The sequence below is a fragment of the Strigops habroptila genome, chromosome 12, assembly GCF_004027225.2.
Source record: "Strigops habroptila isolate Jane chromosome 12, bStrHab1.2.pri, whole genome shotgun sequence".
NCBI lineage: Eukaryota > Metazoa > Chordata > Aves > Psittaciformes > Psittacidae > Strigops > Strigops habroptila.
Window position 1 is genome coordinate 16044413 of NC_044288.2, and position 16648 is coordinate 16061060.

The window sequence follows — 16648 nt, forward strand, 5'->3', positions numbered from 1 at the left end:
GACCAGTCAGGTTCCTTTCTAGCCCACAGCAAGAGAGGGCTCTTCTTGAGAGCAAATGACCACCCACATCCTAGACATTGTCCTATGGAGAAAGTGGACCATGCCCTTGAGGTGAATGTCTCCTTGCACTGACTATGAAGTCCATTATCAGGTCGTACAGAGATATTAATGGTTGGATGAAACTAATACTGACAAGGAGATTCTGAGGAGTAAGGAAGTGCCTGGGAGCTCCAAGGGGAGATCAGACCCTCATCAGACCAGGCGTTGCACTGTCACATGGCAGGAAAATATTTACCCACAGTGTTTGATAGAGCAGAATATCAATAGAAAAATACATATGCACCACTAGAAGTGCCATGTCAGGGAGGGGAAGGGCCAAAAGGAATGAGACATGCAATTAACGCAGAGAAATGTTGCAAAGTGAGTTTATTGAAAAAGTGTTTCAGGAGCTAAGGAAATGAGACAAACTGAAGGAAAGTTGTTGGGGAAGATCAGCCCATAGGAAGTCACATGCAAAGGGAGCTTGTCTTCCTGGGCTGGACTTCAGCACAGACTTAGCATTCAGTCATACTCATGAGGTTCAGAGTCCTATTGCTTTCCCTGGTGAGAAAAGGAAAGAGAAGGATTAGACACAGAGCATATTCAGTGATGAAACCCTGTTCCTCACTCACTGGCCCAAGTGTTAGCTTAGTATTGACTGTAGATAAAGAAGAGTCTCAAAAGCGTTTTCATTATTATCATTAAAGGAAAGATGAATGGTTTCACACGTTTGATACAATCCGGTTGGTTTGGTGAAGTACTTTCCACATGCCCTGATAAGCTTGTGCGGAAGATTACATTCTGATGAAAATGAGTAAAATATCTGTGAAGTTAACAAGCAGGAGACCATGTACGGATCACAGAAACGAGCCCTTCGTATTTTTCCTTAAAATGCAAAAACACCCATGTCCTTGCGCAAGTCATGGTGCACCAGAAATATCTAATATACGTCCATAAGCAGTTAGTCAAAAATCCATCATGAAAACAGCCCTGCATTCATACCAGGCATAGGAATTGATCATGAAAGGAAGAGTTTTACTCTTGTACGTACAGGTAGGCATTGCAGAATAAACATCTGTTGCCATATGTTTTGCCATCAGAGCCGCAGTGGGCCATATATTCCATGGTGCACATAGGAGAGGCTTGTTGGATGTCCTTGCAATGCTCCTGCACACAGAAAATAGACATAAGTCTCTCTACCTAAGAGCAATACCATGCCCCCCCGTCCCGTGTAAGGAATGACACCCCACTGAGAAATGAAACTGTAACATCATAACAGCAAACTCAGTTTCCTCCTGGTGGCAGATGGGATCTTTTACTATTCCCGCTCACTGCCACAGCTTTTCCTACACAGTTACAGAGCAATGGGATAGATATTGGCTATGTTATGACCAGTATGCACACCACCGCTACCCCAATTTGTAACCTAGAGCAGACAACAGTCCCCCATGAGTTTAACAGGCACTGGACTTCACTCTTGGTTTCCATCCTTTCCCACTCACTTTTGTAATATCCTCTTCACATCGTCCGTTCTTTCTTTTGCCAACACTGGTCTGGCGCTCCCTGGAGGAAAGAGAAACCATTGTTAGCCACAACCTTCCTCATTACAACCACAGTGCAAGAACAAACCTCACTCCTAGACAGTGCACCCAGGAGATTTTCAAATAAACTAGCTTAGCATTGCCTACACAGCACCAACAAGAACATGCTCTTATGGACCAGGCATGTATCTTTTGGAATAACATTCTTCCCAGCTGATGCATCCCCCTTTGTGGGCCTCTGGGGTTGAACACTCATGTCAAACACCAAACGGGAGAAGCAGGAAAACGGAGGTAGACAGGCAGGACCAATCCAGCACCGGGCTTCAGGAGGAGCTCTTGCACATTACTTGATATTCACTGGCCCAACCACCACCACTGTGAATCCCGCAGGGAGAAGGATGACTACTTACAGGTTGTTGGCACACAGCGTACACTCGCTGGCGTACGTGACACCATCAGTGCCGCAGACAGGATCGTAGATCATGGTGCAGGCCATCAGCTGTCTGCCATCATCCAGCGTGGAAGTTCGGTACTGGCTGCAGTCGAGCTGGGGAACAAAGACACAGGCTCAGCTCTGTGCAAGCCCTGATGCTTATGCCTCTGCCCTTTATGGTCTGCCATAGGACAAATTATGGTTATATATTAACTCATTCTTCATGGAAAACTAGCAATTTCCTTTCATAGTCTTATGCTGAATCAAGGCTTGAAGGTAGACATTACTCATTCAGCTTTGTATTTATCTTGATGTCCCTATACTTTGCGGAACCTAAATAATAGGATATTGCAAAATGCAGCTCAAAAATAATCTGCAAATCAAAACTGCATGATTTACGTACATCCTGCAAGAGGGCCGACTGTGACCAAGGTGTTTTTCATGGCCCACAAGAATGGAGGGGAGATGTGCTGACAGGCCTTTTGTTGCAACAGGATGGCTCCGAGTGTGGAAATCTGCCAGCAGGACTGACAACAGTTGAAGCTGATTTACACCAGTTGAAGAACTGGCCTCGTGTTTAGCCCTCCCAGTTTCTCCAGTGTGAGCTCTTCCTCCCTGATTTATGTATCTCACCCGGTCTGAGCACAGAGCATACTCAGGAAACAAAGGAATGACATTTTATAGTTTGTTTGTATAGAAATGAAATATCTGAGTCAGGGTGTTGACTCTTTCAAACACATGCTAATGAGATGGCTTTGTTCTTCTATTCCCCAGAGAGTGCAAATAGTTTAGAGCTGGCCAAATATAGTTAATCTGGTATTTTTACAAGATTCATTGTTGGTGTACATTAGATTACATTGCATTTACAATAAAAAAAAAAAACAAAAACAGAAAGGGATTTGAATGCCCTAGTACATTAGGTATCAGCATTCAAAACACAGGCAATTTTCTAATCTTTGCAGAACATCCTTTTGTAAAATGCAAGTTTCCAGAAGGCATCGGGTACCCTGGGTCCTCTGCGTCCCCCTCCTGTATTGCCAAAACAGACTGCTAAGTTCCGGTGGCAGCTATGATAGACTGCTGTGGGAAAAAGATTTCTTCTTGTAAAGCCTTAAATCATTTATGCTACCTGTCTCATAACTCATTCCTCATCTGTCCTCTCCTCTTTCTGTTCCTGACTGTGTGTAGGAAGTACGCAGTGTTCCTACTGCTGGGAGAGTGATATTCACCAGCAGAAGGAAAGACAGCACAAGCTGTGACACCGAGTGGATGCTACACCACCAAAACTAGCCAGCATTTATTGAAGTTATGCAATCAGCATCCGCTCAAGCTCTTAGTACCTAAAGGGCTACACCTAAAGTACCTAAAGGGATACGTAGGGTATCTAAGTGCCTAAAAGGGGCCTCAAGAAATATGGAGAGGGACTTTTGACAAGGGTATGTAGTGGCAGGACAAGGGGAATGGCTTTAAACTGAAAGAGTAAAGATTTATATTAGATATTAGGAAGAAATTTTTCCCTGTGAGGGTGGTGAGGCGCTGGCACAGGGTGCCCAGAGAAGCTGTGGCTGCCCCATCCCTGGCAGTGTTCAAGGCCAGGTTGGACAGGACTTGGAGCAACCTGGTCTAGCGGAAGGTGTCCCTGCCGATTGCAGGGGGTTGGAACTGGACCTTTAAGGTCCTTTCCAACCCAAACTGTTCTGTTATTCTTGGTTTTCTTTACATTTTACTTACTTGGGGAACTTCTTCTAAGCACTTTCCATCATGCTTCTTTGCAACATCGGCTGAAAATTCGCTGGAAAAGAAAGCAGAGTTAAAAATGCTCAACAAGTCACTCTGTTGAGCTCTCGGGGGTGACCTCCAGGACTTACACATTATGGGCACACAGCAAACAGTCATTGCTGTAGGTGACACCATCTGTCCCACAGATCTCATGCAGGATGTAGGGGCAGGCTGCAATGGTTCCCCCACTTTCAGCATTGCTCAGGTATGTGCTGCAGTCAACCTGGGAAGAGAAAGTAACAATGCTGGGAGATGGAAGAGTTCCTCATCTGCAGTCTGTCCACTCTGATCATCCAGATTTTAAAGGCTTCTGCCAGAAAATCAGAGTGGTTTTAAGTTTAGTCTTCCATTATAAATGAATTAAGTAATTGTAGCTGGGTTCAGTATTGTCTGCTAACAGAGGGAGGAAAGGAACAGCTGGACAAAAAGATTATTTTCCTCCAGTAGTACACATGCAAGTTTTAAAACAAGCATTTAACCCAAAGAACCTGATTTAAAATGTTTTACATTAAGTCATAGTTAGCTAAATCTGAGATTTTCTTTCAGCTTTTTCAAAGCAGCAGCAAGAGCTGTCTCACCAGCACCTGGTGAAATATTTAATTTACAGTATATAAAGTCTAACACTTTAAATATCTGAGGATAAATAAACAAACTTATTGAAAGTCATTCTACACTAGCTAAGCATCACTGACACTTCACTGTCATTTTGCCTAGTTTCCCTGGTGCAGTGTCTCTTATTACCCATATTTCCCATGTGGTCCAAGAGCAAATTAAAGACAGCATCTTAACAGTGTGTCTTTAGTATAGAAAATATATTGCAGTCCCTCAGGATGCATGAAATTATTTTTGGTGCTTTAGAGCTGCTCTGCATAAGCAGAATAAGTGTGTTATTATCAGCACATATTGTTACTGTGCAGGATAATAAAGCTATTTTTGCATCCACACCTGAGAGCAGATCTTTTCCTAGCTGACCAGGGCACGAGGAATATTTTAACCTGCCTGTCTAGTGCAATGGGAATCCTAGCACCAAATGAATACACTGACATCTAATGCAGCCTTCTGTCTTCTTTTCCCACTGTGCTAAAAAGGGCTGCCTCTGATGATTTCTGTTCAGGGATCTGCAGCACTGGGACATTTTGTTTCTGAAGTCCTGGCCTGTTCCCGTTCTCTCTTGCCCTCATGTACAGCACATCGGCAGCAGCCACTGTGAGCGGCCAGGGCGAACCGCAGCGCCATCATGAGCCCTGTGCACCCCCGCTACGTGCATCCAAGAGCACTGCGGGTGCACTGAGCACAGCCAGGGTCTTTCTGGACGCTAGAGAGGGAGTAGGAGATGGTGCGTATTTTACAGCTAGTTACACTTACAGGAGTACTTTCCTCCGCGCACCTTCCCTCGCTGCTTTTCTTAATGTTAGTCCCATGTTCTCTGAAAGGGAGAGGTTGGTGTTAGCATGCTCGCCAGCTAAGCCTTGTGCTACAGAAAGGGAGAGGTTGGTGTTAGCATGCTCACCAGCTAAGCCTTGTGCCACAGGAAGCAAACCAAACTCATAGTTAATATATATGATAAAGGAAGCATCTGATTGCCTAATTAACCATCTTCTCCCACTCCTTAGCAAGCGTAATCCTAAGCAGTAGCAGACCTATCTGGTCTTCTCACTCTGTGCTATGCAGCAGCCCCATCCACTCTTTCCTCTGCCCAAAAATCACAGCTTTCATAGTGTGCCCAGATTGAGAGCTGGCTAGCCCACAGCTTCCCCAGGGAGCACAAACAGCATCAGGGAACAAAATCAGGGTGACGGAGTTTTCAGGAGGTTGAAAAAGAAACAGAAAGACACATATAGCTATGTTGATATCAAAAGAAAAGCCACCTGAGCACTAATCATGGCTAGTGACTCCAAAATAGAGTCCTGTGTACAGTACTCACAGGTTGTGGGCACAGATGCCACATTCATTGTCATAAGTGAATCCGTCTGTGCCACAGACTGGGAGCAGGATCCTTGGACAGCGTATCCGAGCTTTACCACCCTCGAATATTCTTGATGGGTACTGACTGCAATCGATCTACAAAAAGCAGGAGTGTCAAACCTGGGGAAGTTTTTGTTCTCTGAGAAAAACTACAACATAACCTCCTGCCTGGTCTTTCATGCTGGGATGCTGAGACAACACTAGTGCTACCACTCAGTTCCCTCAAAAGCAGGCTGAGTCAGTTCTGCATGAATCCTCTCACGCACAGAGGGAACTGCGCAGCACTGCATAGTTTGGGAGATGTAAAATCACTAGGGTGGGTATCTCAGTCAATCCTGAATGCAAGATATGCCAGAAAAGCAAAGAGAAAAACATTCATTCTTTTCATTCTGCACTATAGATAAAAACAAAACACCAAAATAGTGAAGGAATTTGGACTTTGCTGACAATGCATTTGAAGAGCATCTTCAAAGGAAGATCTAAGCTCAAATAGACCAACTTCCACATGTATGTGCTGGCATGTTCTACACACCAGCTCTGGGACTTCTCAGCTGATATACTCAGATCAAAACTTCATGTGTGCTCCATGTACCAGTATATACCCCCACCCCAAAGGCTGTAGGTATGAACTCGTAATGAAAACTCTGTGCCTAGCTCACATGCAGCCCATGTGCCAGGGCTATGCAGGCAAGGAGGGCCCAAAGGATGCCTGCCCCAGGACAGATGGGATTTGTAGGCATCCTCAACACAAAGGGTTGACAAGACTTAATATAAGACATGGGGAGAAAGCCAGGCTTTGGGCCAACTCACTTTCAGAGTAGATGTAGCCTCAGGGAACCTTTCAGTTGATAGAGCCAAAAGGAGAAGTATGCCCTATATTGAATACTTACCTCAGAAGTCTCCTGTCTGCATTTTCCATTATGCTTCTTGCTAACACGGGTGCTGCGTTCTCTGTAAGAGGGAAATAATAAAGTTGAGGAGCTAAATACTTAACCTCTTGTTCGCAGTCACATGCAAAATGAAGCAAACCACAGCTTCTAACTCTTTAGGAATGTATCAGAATCACTTCATTACTTTACTCATTAACAAGCTTGTCCAAGGATCTGCCGTCTGCTCTCTTATGAGAGCAAAGAAGGTATCATAAGGAAACTCAAGGTAAATCCAAAATTAATCCAGTTTCTAAGAGACCTGAAGAAATAGGGATAAGCAGAAATGCAGAAGAATGGTCTCAGGACTGCAAAGCATTGCTGGCTACTTAGAAGGAGTGCTCTGCGTATTGCACTTACCCATTGTGGGCACAGATTCCACATTCATTATCATATGTAATGCCATCTGTGCCACAAACTGGACTCAGGATCCTCGGACAGGCTACTAATACACTGCCATCTTCATTGGTTACTGTTGGGTACTTACTGCAGTCAATCTGTCAAAATAAGGAGAATTGGTTCTAGTGGAGCCCTTGCTATGTAAGAAAAGTTGATGCTAACCTTTTCATTCTGTATCCCAGCCACCATTGTTTCTGCAACAGGACACAACCCTGCTATACTGAAGCTAAATCTTCAATCGGAAAGGAGCTTTCTGAATATTATCCTAGTTCTATAGCAGCCAAGAAGAAGGACTATCTTGGAGAAAGGATCCTTCAGGCAGAAAGACATGTACAGAATTTTGGACCTATTCTCATTAAAAAAAAAAAAAAAAAAAAAAAAAAAAAAAGCTGTCTTGAATTTAGAGGGAAATGTTTTTCACCAGCTGGAAATCTGACTAATACTGTTTTGGTTTGTGTTGGTTTTCTCCCCACTTCTCTAGCTCTATAATTACTTATTACCTTGGATTCCCTGTGGTTAAGCATAGGATTTGAAAGGATAGAGGAAAAAATGGTTATCTGTAAGTTGGAGAATGGACTTTCTACATCCCAGAATTTTGGTGCTGATACAGAAGCTTCTCTTCCTGAGGCACCAGACTGTTGATCTCATATGAATATACAATAAACTATACTCTATAAATATGTATGCCTAGTGCTCTTGTGAGTCTCATTATGTCTGTGAAAGCACACAGCATGGGAGTTCTGATTCCCTGTTGCAACTCTTATAATCTCCAGAGAAAAAACTGACAACCTGCACAGCATATTGCAAGTGAAATCTTGGGCCTCCCCTTCCATTGGGCACAGAAGCCAGTTTAGTACATAGGGAAGTGTGCTCTGCAGCACTGCAGCTTCTCATTTCATACCCATCTCCTTTCTCCCTCATCATTTTGGGGGTGGTATATATGGGGTGACTCTCTCTTTAGAGCAGGGAGGATGCAAAATCCACCCTCGCTGTGCAGAAAAGCAAAGCGTGGGTTGGGACCTGCATAAGCCTTGTCCTATGGTCCTCTCTTTTCTTAGAGAAATCTGTGGGGTTATCAGGATTCTATTAACAGCCCTAAGAGGTGACTTCTATTGCACTTACAATCTCAGGCTTGCATTCTCCATCATGTATTTTGGTAAGGTTGGTCTGATGTTCTCTGAAAGAAAGGAATGCTTTGGTTAGGAAGCCTTGAGAATAACTTTCCCTGTAACACTCTAAGCACTGGAACAAGAAAGGAAGGTCCCACCCGCCTTGTGGGACACTACAACTTTTTGGCTTGTCTGAATGCACTGCCCAGATGGTAGCAGCAAATGCACAGTACTTCCATATCACACAGTAATCAAGTGCTAGGAGTAATTAGGTGTTACAAGTAACACTTTGACCTGTTCCTGGCTCTGCCGGTTGTTCTCTGCTTCTTTTGTGATTCCCCTCATGAGCACAGAAAATGTGGAAGAAAACTCAGGTTGGCTGGAGAATTACAAGCAGCCAGCTCCAAAGAAACCTACAGAGACACTTGCCTTAAGACAGACCAGTGTTTTACAGAAGTGTTTCTGAGAGCCTTAGCTATCACTAGTTATCCAGAAGGACATTCTATGCACAAAACTTACGCATTATAGGCGCAGATCCCACATTCATTGTCGTAAGTGAGGCTATCTGAGCCACAGACTGGTCTCAGTATCCTTGGGCATGCTACCAGGACTTGACCATCTACTACACTGCTTTGGTACTTACTGCAATCGATCTGCAAAAATAGCGGGAATAGAGAAGAAATAAGTCCACATTTTTGATATGAAGATACAACACTCCTACAAAGTCTGCTTACTCTCCCTCAGCCTTTGGGAACCAATACAGCATCAAACTAATTCCACTACCAAAAGCAGAAGCTAAAGTCAGTTCTGTAGGAATGCTCTCCTGCTGAAAAAAAAAAGGCATAGCAAGGACTGTGATTTGGGTTTTGTGACGCCCTTCATAAGATACTGCTGGAGCTATCCAGGTGGTGAGATCCAACCTTCCAACAACACAACATTTTCCTTTTATTCCCAATTACAGAGGCTGGAAGTCTGAATTAGAAAAGCACAGAGACATGGTACCAGATATCACATAAAAAAAACCCTCAGCTTTGGTTATCGTCAGATGTCAGTTCCTTTTGGGCTGTACAGACTAGCTGTGCATATTCTGTTTTCCTCTTGTGCCATGTTTGAACTGTCCCCTTCTACAACCCGCTGAAGACTTCCATGGACTTTATCTTACCATAATAGATTTCGGCTCACATTCTCCATCAAATGCCTTCTCCACACTGTCATTGTGTTTACTAGAAGAAAGCAGACCTGTGTCAGGGATTGCAGAGTATCGCCTTGAGGCTGGTAGTGTCAGCACCCAGCTTCTAACTCACACTCTCTGCCCAGTCCATCTGTGGAGTGTGAAGCTGCCACCCTTACCTTGAGCCCTTTGCCCTGAGGCTTCTGCTAGGTTTCCAGCAATACTCACTGGTTGTGGAAGCAGATCCCACACTCGTTGCTGTACGTGGTACCATCAGTGCCACAGACTGGCTTCGTGTTCCTTGGGCAAGCTACCCAGACTGTCCCATCCTCACCAACACCATTAGGGAACTGGCTGCAATCAACCTGGGGAAGCAGCACAGAATCAGCCCCAGTGCTGGCTCCCTCAGCTTCCCACACCACAGCCACAGCGCCTGCAGCTTCTGCCACAGGGTAAGTAAGAGATGTTATTTTGAATGTGCTCAGGCAGTCAAGAGGAGTGAATCTAGAGAAGTTTCTGATTAAGCTTTCCTGCCAGGACCAGGCACGGAGGAAGGATTGCTGTGGGTGAGACAGTGCCTAACGAAGGCAGGTGGTGATTGGGAGCCCAGCTGTATGCCAGACCCCCTCAGCTCAGACTCTGATCACTTCAAATCTTGCTGCACTCCCTGGTGAGTTATAGGAGCCTCGTAACTGTGTGGGAAGAATCTGCAGATAAACCCATCACACAAACCCTGCTGTTTTCCACTCTATGATGTAGGTATAGGAAACCTATGCAAGGAACACAGTTCTGCAGGTCTCATTGTATAGAAAAGATTATCAGAATTGGAGTGTTTGATGCTTTCAAGCATATCATCTTAAGGCAATATTCCTCATGAGAAGGTAACCTACCGCCTTTGGCTTGGAGTAATTAAATTATGTCTAAGAGTTAATATGATAGGATTGTATAATTACTTCCCACTTTCTTCATTTTATTTAATGAACTGAAAATACAGGGGAAAAAAGCGGGGGGGGGGAGGATATTTCTCATGAAATTACCAAGAGCATTCGATCATGAACTGGCAACTATTATTTGAACAATCAAATTTTCATTAGATTTAGTCCACTTGCTCATCAGGTAATTACATACTGTTTCTATTTTGCCAGAAACCTGGAATAGAACAGAATAAATAAATCTGTATCTCACCTCAACTCCAAAGGCAATCTCTGAAAGAAAATAATGGGGAAAAAAAGAAAAAAAAAAATCAAGTTATTGATATGCAGAGAAGATATATGTAAATCTTTTAATGAAACTGTTAAATTCAGTGACTGTTTTTGACTAATTTATTTGGTTTAGGAAAATACGGAGTTTTATATCATGCCAGTAAACAATCACAGCATGTATTGAGTTACCAAATAAAGTTCCGTTGCACTTTCGAGGGGGGATAAAACAGGTGAAAGCACATATATTAATCCATCCCTAAATGTTACATGGGAGATATAAGGTGCTTTCAGTTCAGTACTCTTGGATTTTTAACTTCTAAGAGACTTTTTATATTTGACTTTCAAAAGTTTGGACATTTGTGTTTAAGATGACCTTTGACCACTGGCACTATCCATCTCCAAACACATCCTTCTCAGTTACCAGGAGTGGGCACAGTAAACTTAGAGAGCAATCCTAGAGGTTACAGTTTGCATTTGTATTGCTTACATGCATAGTGATACCATTTTTAACAGCTTTACTTTGCCCTTATACTCAGTACTCCCACATGCAAGCTCCTGCCCTGCACTACGACTGCTCCTTCAGCAATTTGCTCCTACAAACCAAGAAGATGAAAAGTCATCCGTATGAAGTTTGCTGAAACCTCATTCTTGAAGTCTAACTTTCTGCTACACTCTCTCAGGAAGAATATTTCTTCATGGAACAAAGGTTCTCCTCCACATTACAAACCCCAAATGCTTTTACAGAAATGAAAATTCATCTCTGATGCAGCTACATCAATCTCTGCAATATCCCAGGAAATACTCACCTAAGCAGCAACAAAGGGCCAGAGCTGCCTTCACAAAAAGCCCTGATATCTTCATGGCAGACAGAGGTACCGCTCCACTGCAGCCTGCTAGCTCTCTGTGTGGGAGAGGAAGACTGCAGGTGGGAAGAGGAATATATAGCATGCCACGATACCAAGTGGTCCCACCTTATTAGGCAATGCTCCAAGCCTGTCATCATCAGTCAAAGCCAAAAAATCTATTTACCCAGCCCTAGATTTCTAGCTAATGATTGACACAAGCATGTATACCAGGAAGGGGCCTTTTGTGTGACTTGAGGGGAGTGTGGAACATGCCAGGATGCCTCTCCTCCCAGATAGGTCTGCCCCATCCCTGGGCTGCCCCTTGCACAGCTGCAGCACATAGCAGGCTCACATCGAACCTGTGACTGGGTAAATGCAATTAGATCTTTCTCCTCCTCTATAGTTTTCAAGTGAGCTGCCAGCCGATAGCCAAAACCCTCATTACTTAACCTCAGAGCATGATTTTGTATTCTTCGCTGCTATATTTCATCCCAGTTTGAGCTTAGGCAATTTCAGCCCAGAAGGTCACCCTGTGCTCTGTGGGAGAAATCCTGCTCTTCTCCTATTTTAAAAATCTCAGCAGTGCTCTGCTCCATGTGCCAACTTTTTCTGTACTACAGCACAGAGCAAAAATAATAAGTTTGTTCCTAAAATCCGTCTTTTTTGGCTGTTTCCTGCTAACTGTCATGGTACCCTCTGCTCATCTGCTGCCACCTCCCCCATGGCCAGTTCCTGACCCACCTTGCCAAGCCTAAGTGACGCCATCCCACAGGGCAGCAGGCCAAATGCTTTTGATGTTTGCATAGACTAGATGTACTGTATTTCCTTTATCTAGGAAGTCAGCCAGCTTTGCAAAGATTGGTCTTAGCCCATGCATGGTTTCCTTCCTGAAAATTCTTTGTGTACATTATCCCTTTATGCTTTACATCTTCAGTTTTCTTCAAACTTCTGAAGGTTTGCCCACTATTAAAGTAGCAGAACTTGGATTGGTCCTGAATACTTTTTTTTTTTTGTCCTTTATTTAAGGAGATTTTTGACAATGCTTCGGGTTTGGTCTCAATCCCAGTCTTCTCAATCCAAATCCTAAATTCTCCAAATTTCTCACTAACTTTTAACCTTCCAAATTCTGTACTTGGTAATCAAAATCCTTACTTACAGATCTATTTTTGACATAATTTAAACAGAGTGAGCTCATGTTGAATCATCGCAGTTTTATTTTCTAGAAGGACTTTTCCAACATCTTTTACTTGAAAAGTAAATCCACAAAAACATGATTGTGGGGATTACCTAGTGGAAAATTAGATTTGCTTTCATATCCAGGAGCTATGCTAATATTAGTAGTTTGCAGTGTGTATCTGCAAAACTGAAGTCTCCTCATATACCAGCATTTCCAGCTATGTTAATCTCTAGTGACATTAGAGAGATCTCTCTTCATCTATCTTGTTTTCAACTTTTTCCTGCTGATGTTCAGCCCTAATGCCTCCTGCCCTGTCCCTTATTTCACTTTCACCAAGTGTCAAGGACTCCAGACCTTTGGGCCAATGCAGGTCTCACCTACAAAGACCTCTGTTCATCCTGATTACAATATCCATCTCTTGGGACTTGTTCCAGCCAAGACTGTCATCCATTAATGCTTCCTGGCTGAGGAAGATGTATTGTGACAACTTAATTGCCAGACTCTGTAAAAGCTGTCATGGTCAAGCAAATTCCTGCCAATGTCCACAGAGATGACACCTGAACCTTATCAGAAAGGAGATGCTATTTGCAAACCAAATCTGCAGTTAAAATAGATTGACTCAGCATGTTCTGTCAAGATCAAAATCATTCTCTTCCTACTAAGTTATTAAATTTGGGGAATAGTTTGCAATAAGAGACAGATTAAAGGGGCAGAACAGCAAACACCTGTCAAGGATCTAGAGCAGGAACTGGGATCTAGAATACATCACCACAGCTATAGAACATGTCTGCTGTCCTCCACATCAGCCAAGGCTCAGCTTTGGGCTCCTGCCCTGTGCACAAGGAAGATCAATGCTGTGACCCTACAAGCAAGTCACCTGCTTCACAAAGAGTAATTCAGCAAAACTTTTCCCACCAGCTATTTATCCATCAGGACAGAGCCTTTCAGGATCAGAGCAGAAGGTGCAACATGTCCCACCCAGGCTGGACAGGAAGCTGCAGGAGAGGGACACCTTTGGTTGTCCCCATGTGTTTACACCTTTGTGTTTGTGCAACCCCTCCTGCACTCACGCTGTGTTAACATCTACCGGTTTGTTTACCCCTCACCAGGCATGCCAAGAGAAGGAGGCTCTGCAAAGCCCACGTGGCCAAGCAGTCCTGGACATGAGCACTCTTCTCCTTTCTTCTGCTGTCTCTCCAGGTTACCTCTGGTAGCCTCTAGTGAATCATCTGTCACTATTTCTGCAGAATTTCACTGACACTGGCCAAGAAAGGAAGCAATCCCTTTGAGGCCAGAAGGCAGTAAAGCCAACTCGCCTGGTTTCTTAGGAATACATGCAGAAATTGTCCATGCTTCCCATCCTCAACCAAAGCATGCGTTTGTTACTAGCCCTTACACTAAACTATTTCTTTTGGGACCTTCAACATCAAGGATCAGGATTTGTAATTTGCAGGTAGTTGCATTTCTGTCTGTTTTCAGTGAACAATTTGAGTGGAGTTGCTCATACCTTCATGCAGGGGAAAGTTCTTGTGTTGCAGTCCCGGTGGGAGGGCTGGGTGGCAGGAGGGCTCCTGCGGCGGGAAAATGCCAAGGAAAGGGACTGGACACAAGCTCCCTGTAGCAGGGAGAGCCTTCTAAGATAAGGCAGATGTGCTAACAGATGCCAAACAAGAGCTGTAAAGAGAGAGACAGACACCCATTCACTAGTCCCCAGGACAAAAGCAGATGGGCCGTAGAACAGAAGTTGTGATAATCAAGGCAAATAATGCTGAACCCCCCAGGTACTCCTACGCAGCAATTACTTGGTGGGATTGAACATCGCAGGGATGCAGGGAGAGCCAGAAAAGAGCTCTGCTGCAGACCCAGAGGGGCTTCACTGAGCAAATGCCATCAGGCTCTCCATGTCACAACTCAGTTCTTAAAGTAGCAAATGCTTCTAAACTGCAGGATGTCTGGCACTGTGAACTGTAGCAGATTGCAAGAGGTCCCCTGGCTGGAGCACACCGTGCTGCCACACATGGGCTCTCCCTCCACCCTGGCTGTGCGACCAGCAGGGAGTTGGTGGGCAGAACCACCAGGCTCCAAATGGACGGACTGCAGAGGACTGAGAAACACCATGGTGAGTTCAAGGTCTGCTGAGGCACCTGCTAGAGTCAACAACCTTCACTATACACCCAAAGCAGCATTTGAATGTCCTGAAGAATTGCATAAATAGTCAACACATTTTGTGGGAGAGAGAAAAATAAACAAATAACAAAGGCAGGAGACTCAAGGTCCCTGCAGAGAATAGTTTAGCTCAAAACCCAAGCATGCAGAGAGGCCTGGAGACAAAAGCTCTTGATTCATAATGGCAGTTCTGCAAAACCTCAGAAACTGCTGTGAACTGCATGGGGTCTGTGGTTACTGGCAAGAGACACCCTTAATAAAGTGTAATTTAGAGCAAACTAAAGAATCCCCAGAGTGCTGGTACCTTTCCAGTTTTGTAGAGGACTGTTTCGGCCTCATTACTGTATTAGAGGGCATCACAAAGGGTAACCAAGAGCAAAAGGAAAAGAAAGGGGAATAAATCCCTTATACACCTTGAGCCTTTGCCTCCTCCTCCCCAGGAGCCTCATAAAAATAATGTGTGGCATCACTCACGCATTGCTCCACCGCACACTGCGCTGCTCAGGACAGACATCATTGGTGAGCCCTTAGAGCCATCTGCAAAAGGAGGTTGGAAGCAAGAAGGGACTGCCCGGGCAGGCTGCTGAGAGCAGGAAGAAGTTAGCATTGATACCTCTAGTAGAGCTGTGAACAACAGCACAGGCAGTTTTAGATAATCATGGTCCTGCACCACCTCAGCAGACAGGTTTGGAATCTGATTAACGATCCCTTACCACCAGCTGTGATTTTTGTGGAAGGTAATTTCTGCTGGCAGCAGGAAAAACTCAGAAGGTGATCAAATACTGATACAAGAGGCTAGCGAGGCACCGTCTTCATCAGCTCGTTGCTTTTAGAGCACGGTTAATGCAGGGTTTATGGGTGATCATTTCAAAACTTAAATGCTTGAAATCACTACAAAACATAATAGCTTTCAAGTGCTCTGATTTTCATTTGCAAGAATTTATTTAAAGCCACAGATTGTGCGCTGCTTTTATAAAATCCTGTAGCTGTCCCTGCACAAGATTTTAGCTGGAATCAGTGAGCAGACATCATCACAGAACATTTTTCTGTCTGATATTCATCATTCTCAGGCTGCATAAATAACATTCAAGAATTTACTTGTTTCATCATAGCTCAAAGGCAGACAAACTTTACGTCCACCAAAACAGCTAACCAGGACCAAACTGGTGACTTTGACCTTGCATGACTGTTCTTAATGAGATTTTCCACGTAGCAACAGGCATTCATAATTTATTTCTAAATCATAGTGTTTGCTCACATTAAAAATCTGCAAATAAAATATTAACACCTACTTATGTTGGTCTGCTGATAATAAAATCCAATTTTATTATCAGCAGAAATAAAATGTAATAGGTATGTAAGCATTTTGAGAGTTGAAAATCAATTCTCATTAGCTGCAGTAGAAAAAAAGGATTTGATAACTTAATTGGAAAAAAAAAAAAAAAAACCCAAAAAATCTATGCCTTTGGTGGGAGCAAAATTAATTGGTATTAGGTAAAATCATGCCAAAATCTGAAGGGTGAAAAAAAAAAAAAAGTCACTCTAGCCTTATCTGCAACAGAAAGTGTTTACAGATCAGGTCACAGCTAAAATGGACTCAAATACTGTCTGTGTTCATTCAAGGTCTTCTAGAAATGTTCTGCCATAAAGTTTACACAAATAAAGAACGTATTTGCTCTAAGTATCAGCTATAAAGGAAAGTACAGGAAGTGCGTGTGAACTGCCAGCAGATTTCTGTTAACCCACCATCACAGTCTCCTGCTCTGCAAATCCCGCTCCGTTCTCAGATACGTTGTTCCCAACAAGTCAGGGGAGCCCTTAGCTCAAAGACCTGGCTTCATCTTAAAACAGTTTCAGTCTATAAATGAATTAGAACTGTCTATTAATCAGTTACAT

At 43.7% G+C, this 16648-nt stretch overlaps 1 protein-coding gene across 2 annotated transcripts; it reads right to left on the bottom strand.

Annotated features, from left to right (window-relative positions):
- Positions 1 to 405: 405 nt before the first annotated feature.
- On the bottom strand, positions 406 to 11490 carry LOC115615774 (ovoinhibitor-like). Of its 2 annotated transcripts, XM_030504336.1 has the most exons (16): positions 11371 to 11490; positions 10548 to 10567; positions 9591 to 9727; positions 9354 to 9414; positions 8711 to 8844; positions 8199 to 8259; positions 7044 to 7180; positions 6648 to 6708; positions 5717 to 5853; positions 5158 to 5218; positions 3882 to 4015; positions 3745 to 3805; positions 1991 to 2127; positions 1542 to 1602; positions 1091 to 1206; positions 406 to 600 (listed from the first exon to the last, which is right to left on the bottom strand). In XM_030504336.1, the coding sequence occupies exons 1-16, from the start codon at positions 11423 to 11425 to the stop codon at positions 555 to 557; spliced, it is 1419 nt and encodes a 472-aa protein (XP_030360196.1). In that variant the 5' UTR covers positions 11426 to 11490; the 3' UTR covers positions 406 to 554. The 2 variants fall into 2 exon arrangements, with proteins under 2 accessions (XP_030360196.1, XP_030360195.1); XM_030504335.1 differs by lacking the exons at positions 6648 to 6708; positions 7044 to 7180; positions 8199 to 8259; positions 8711 to 8844 and having other exon boundaries at positions 11371 to 11489.
- Between the last annotated feature and the right edge of the window lie 5158 nt (positions 11491 to 16648).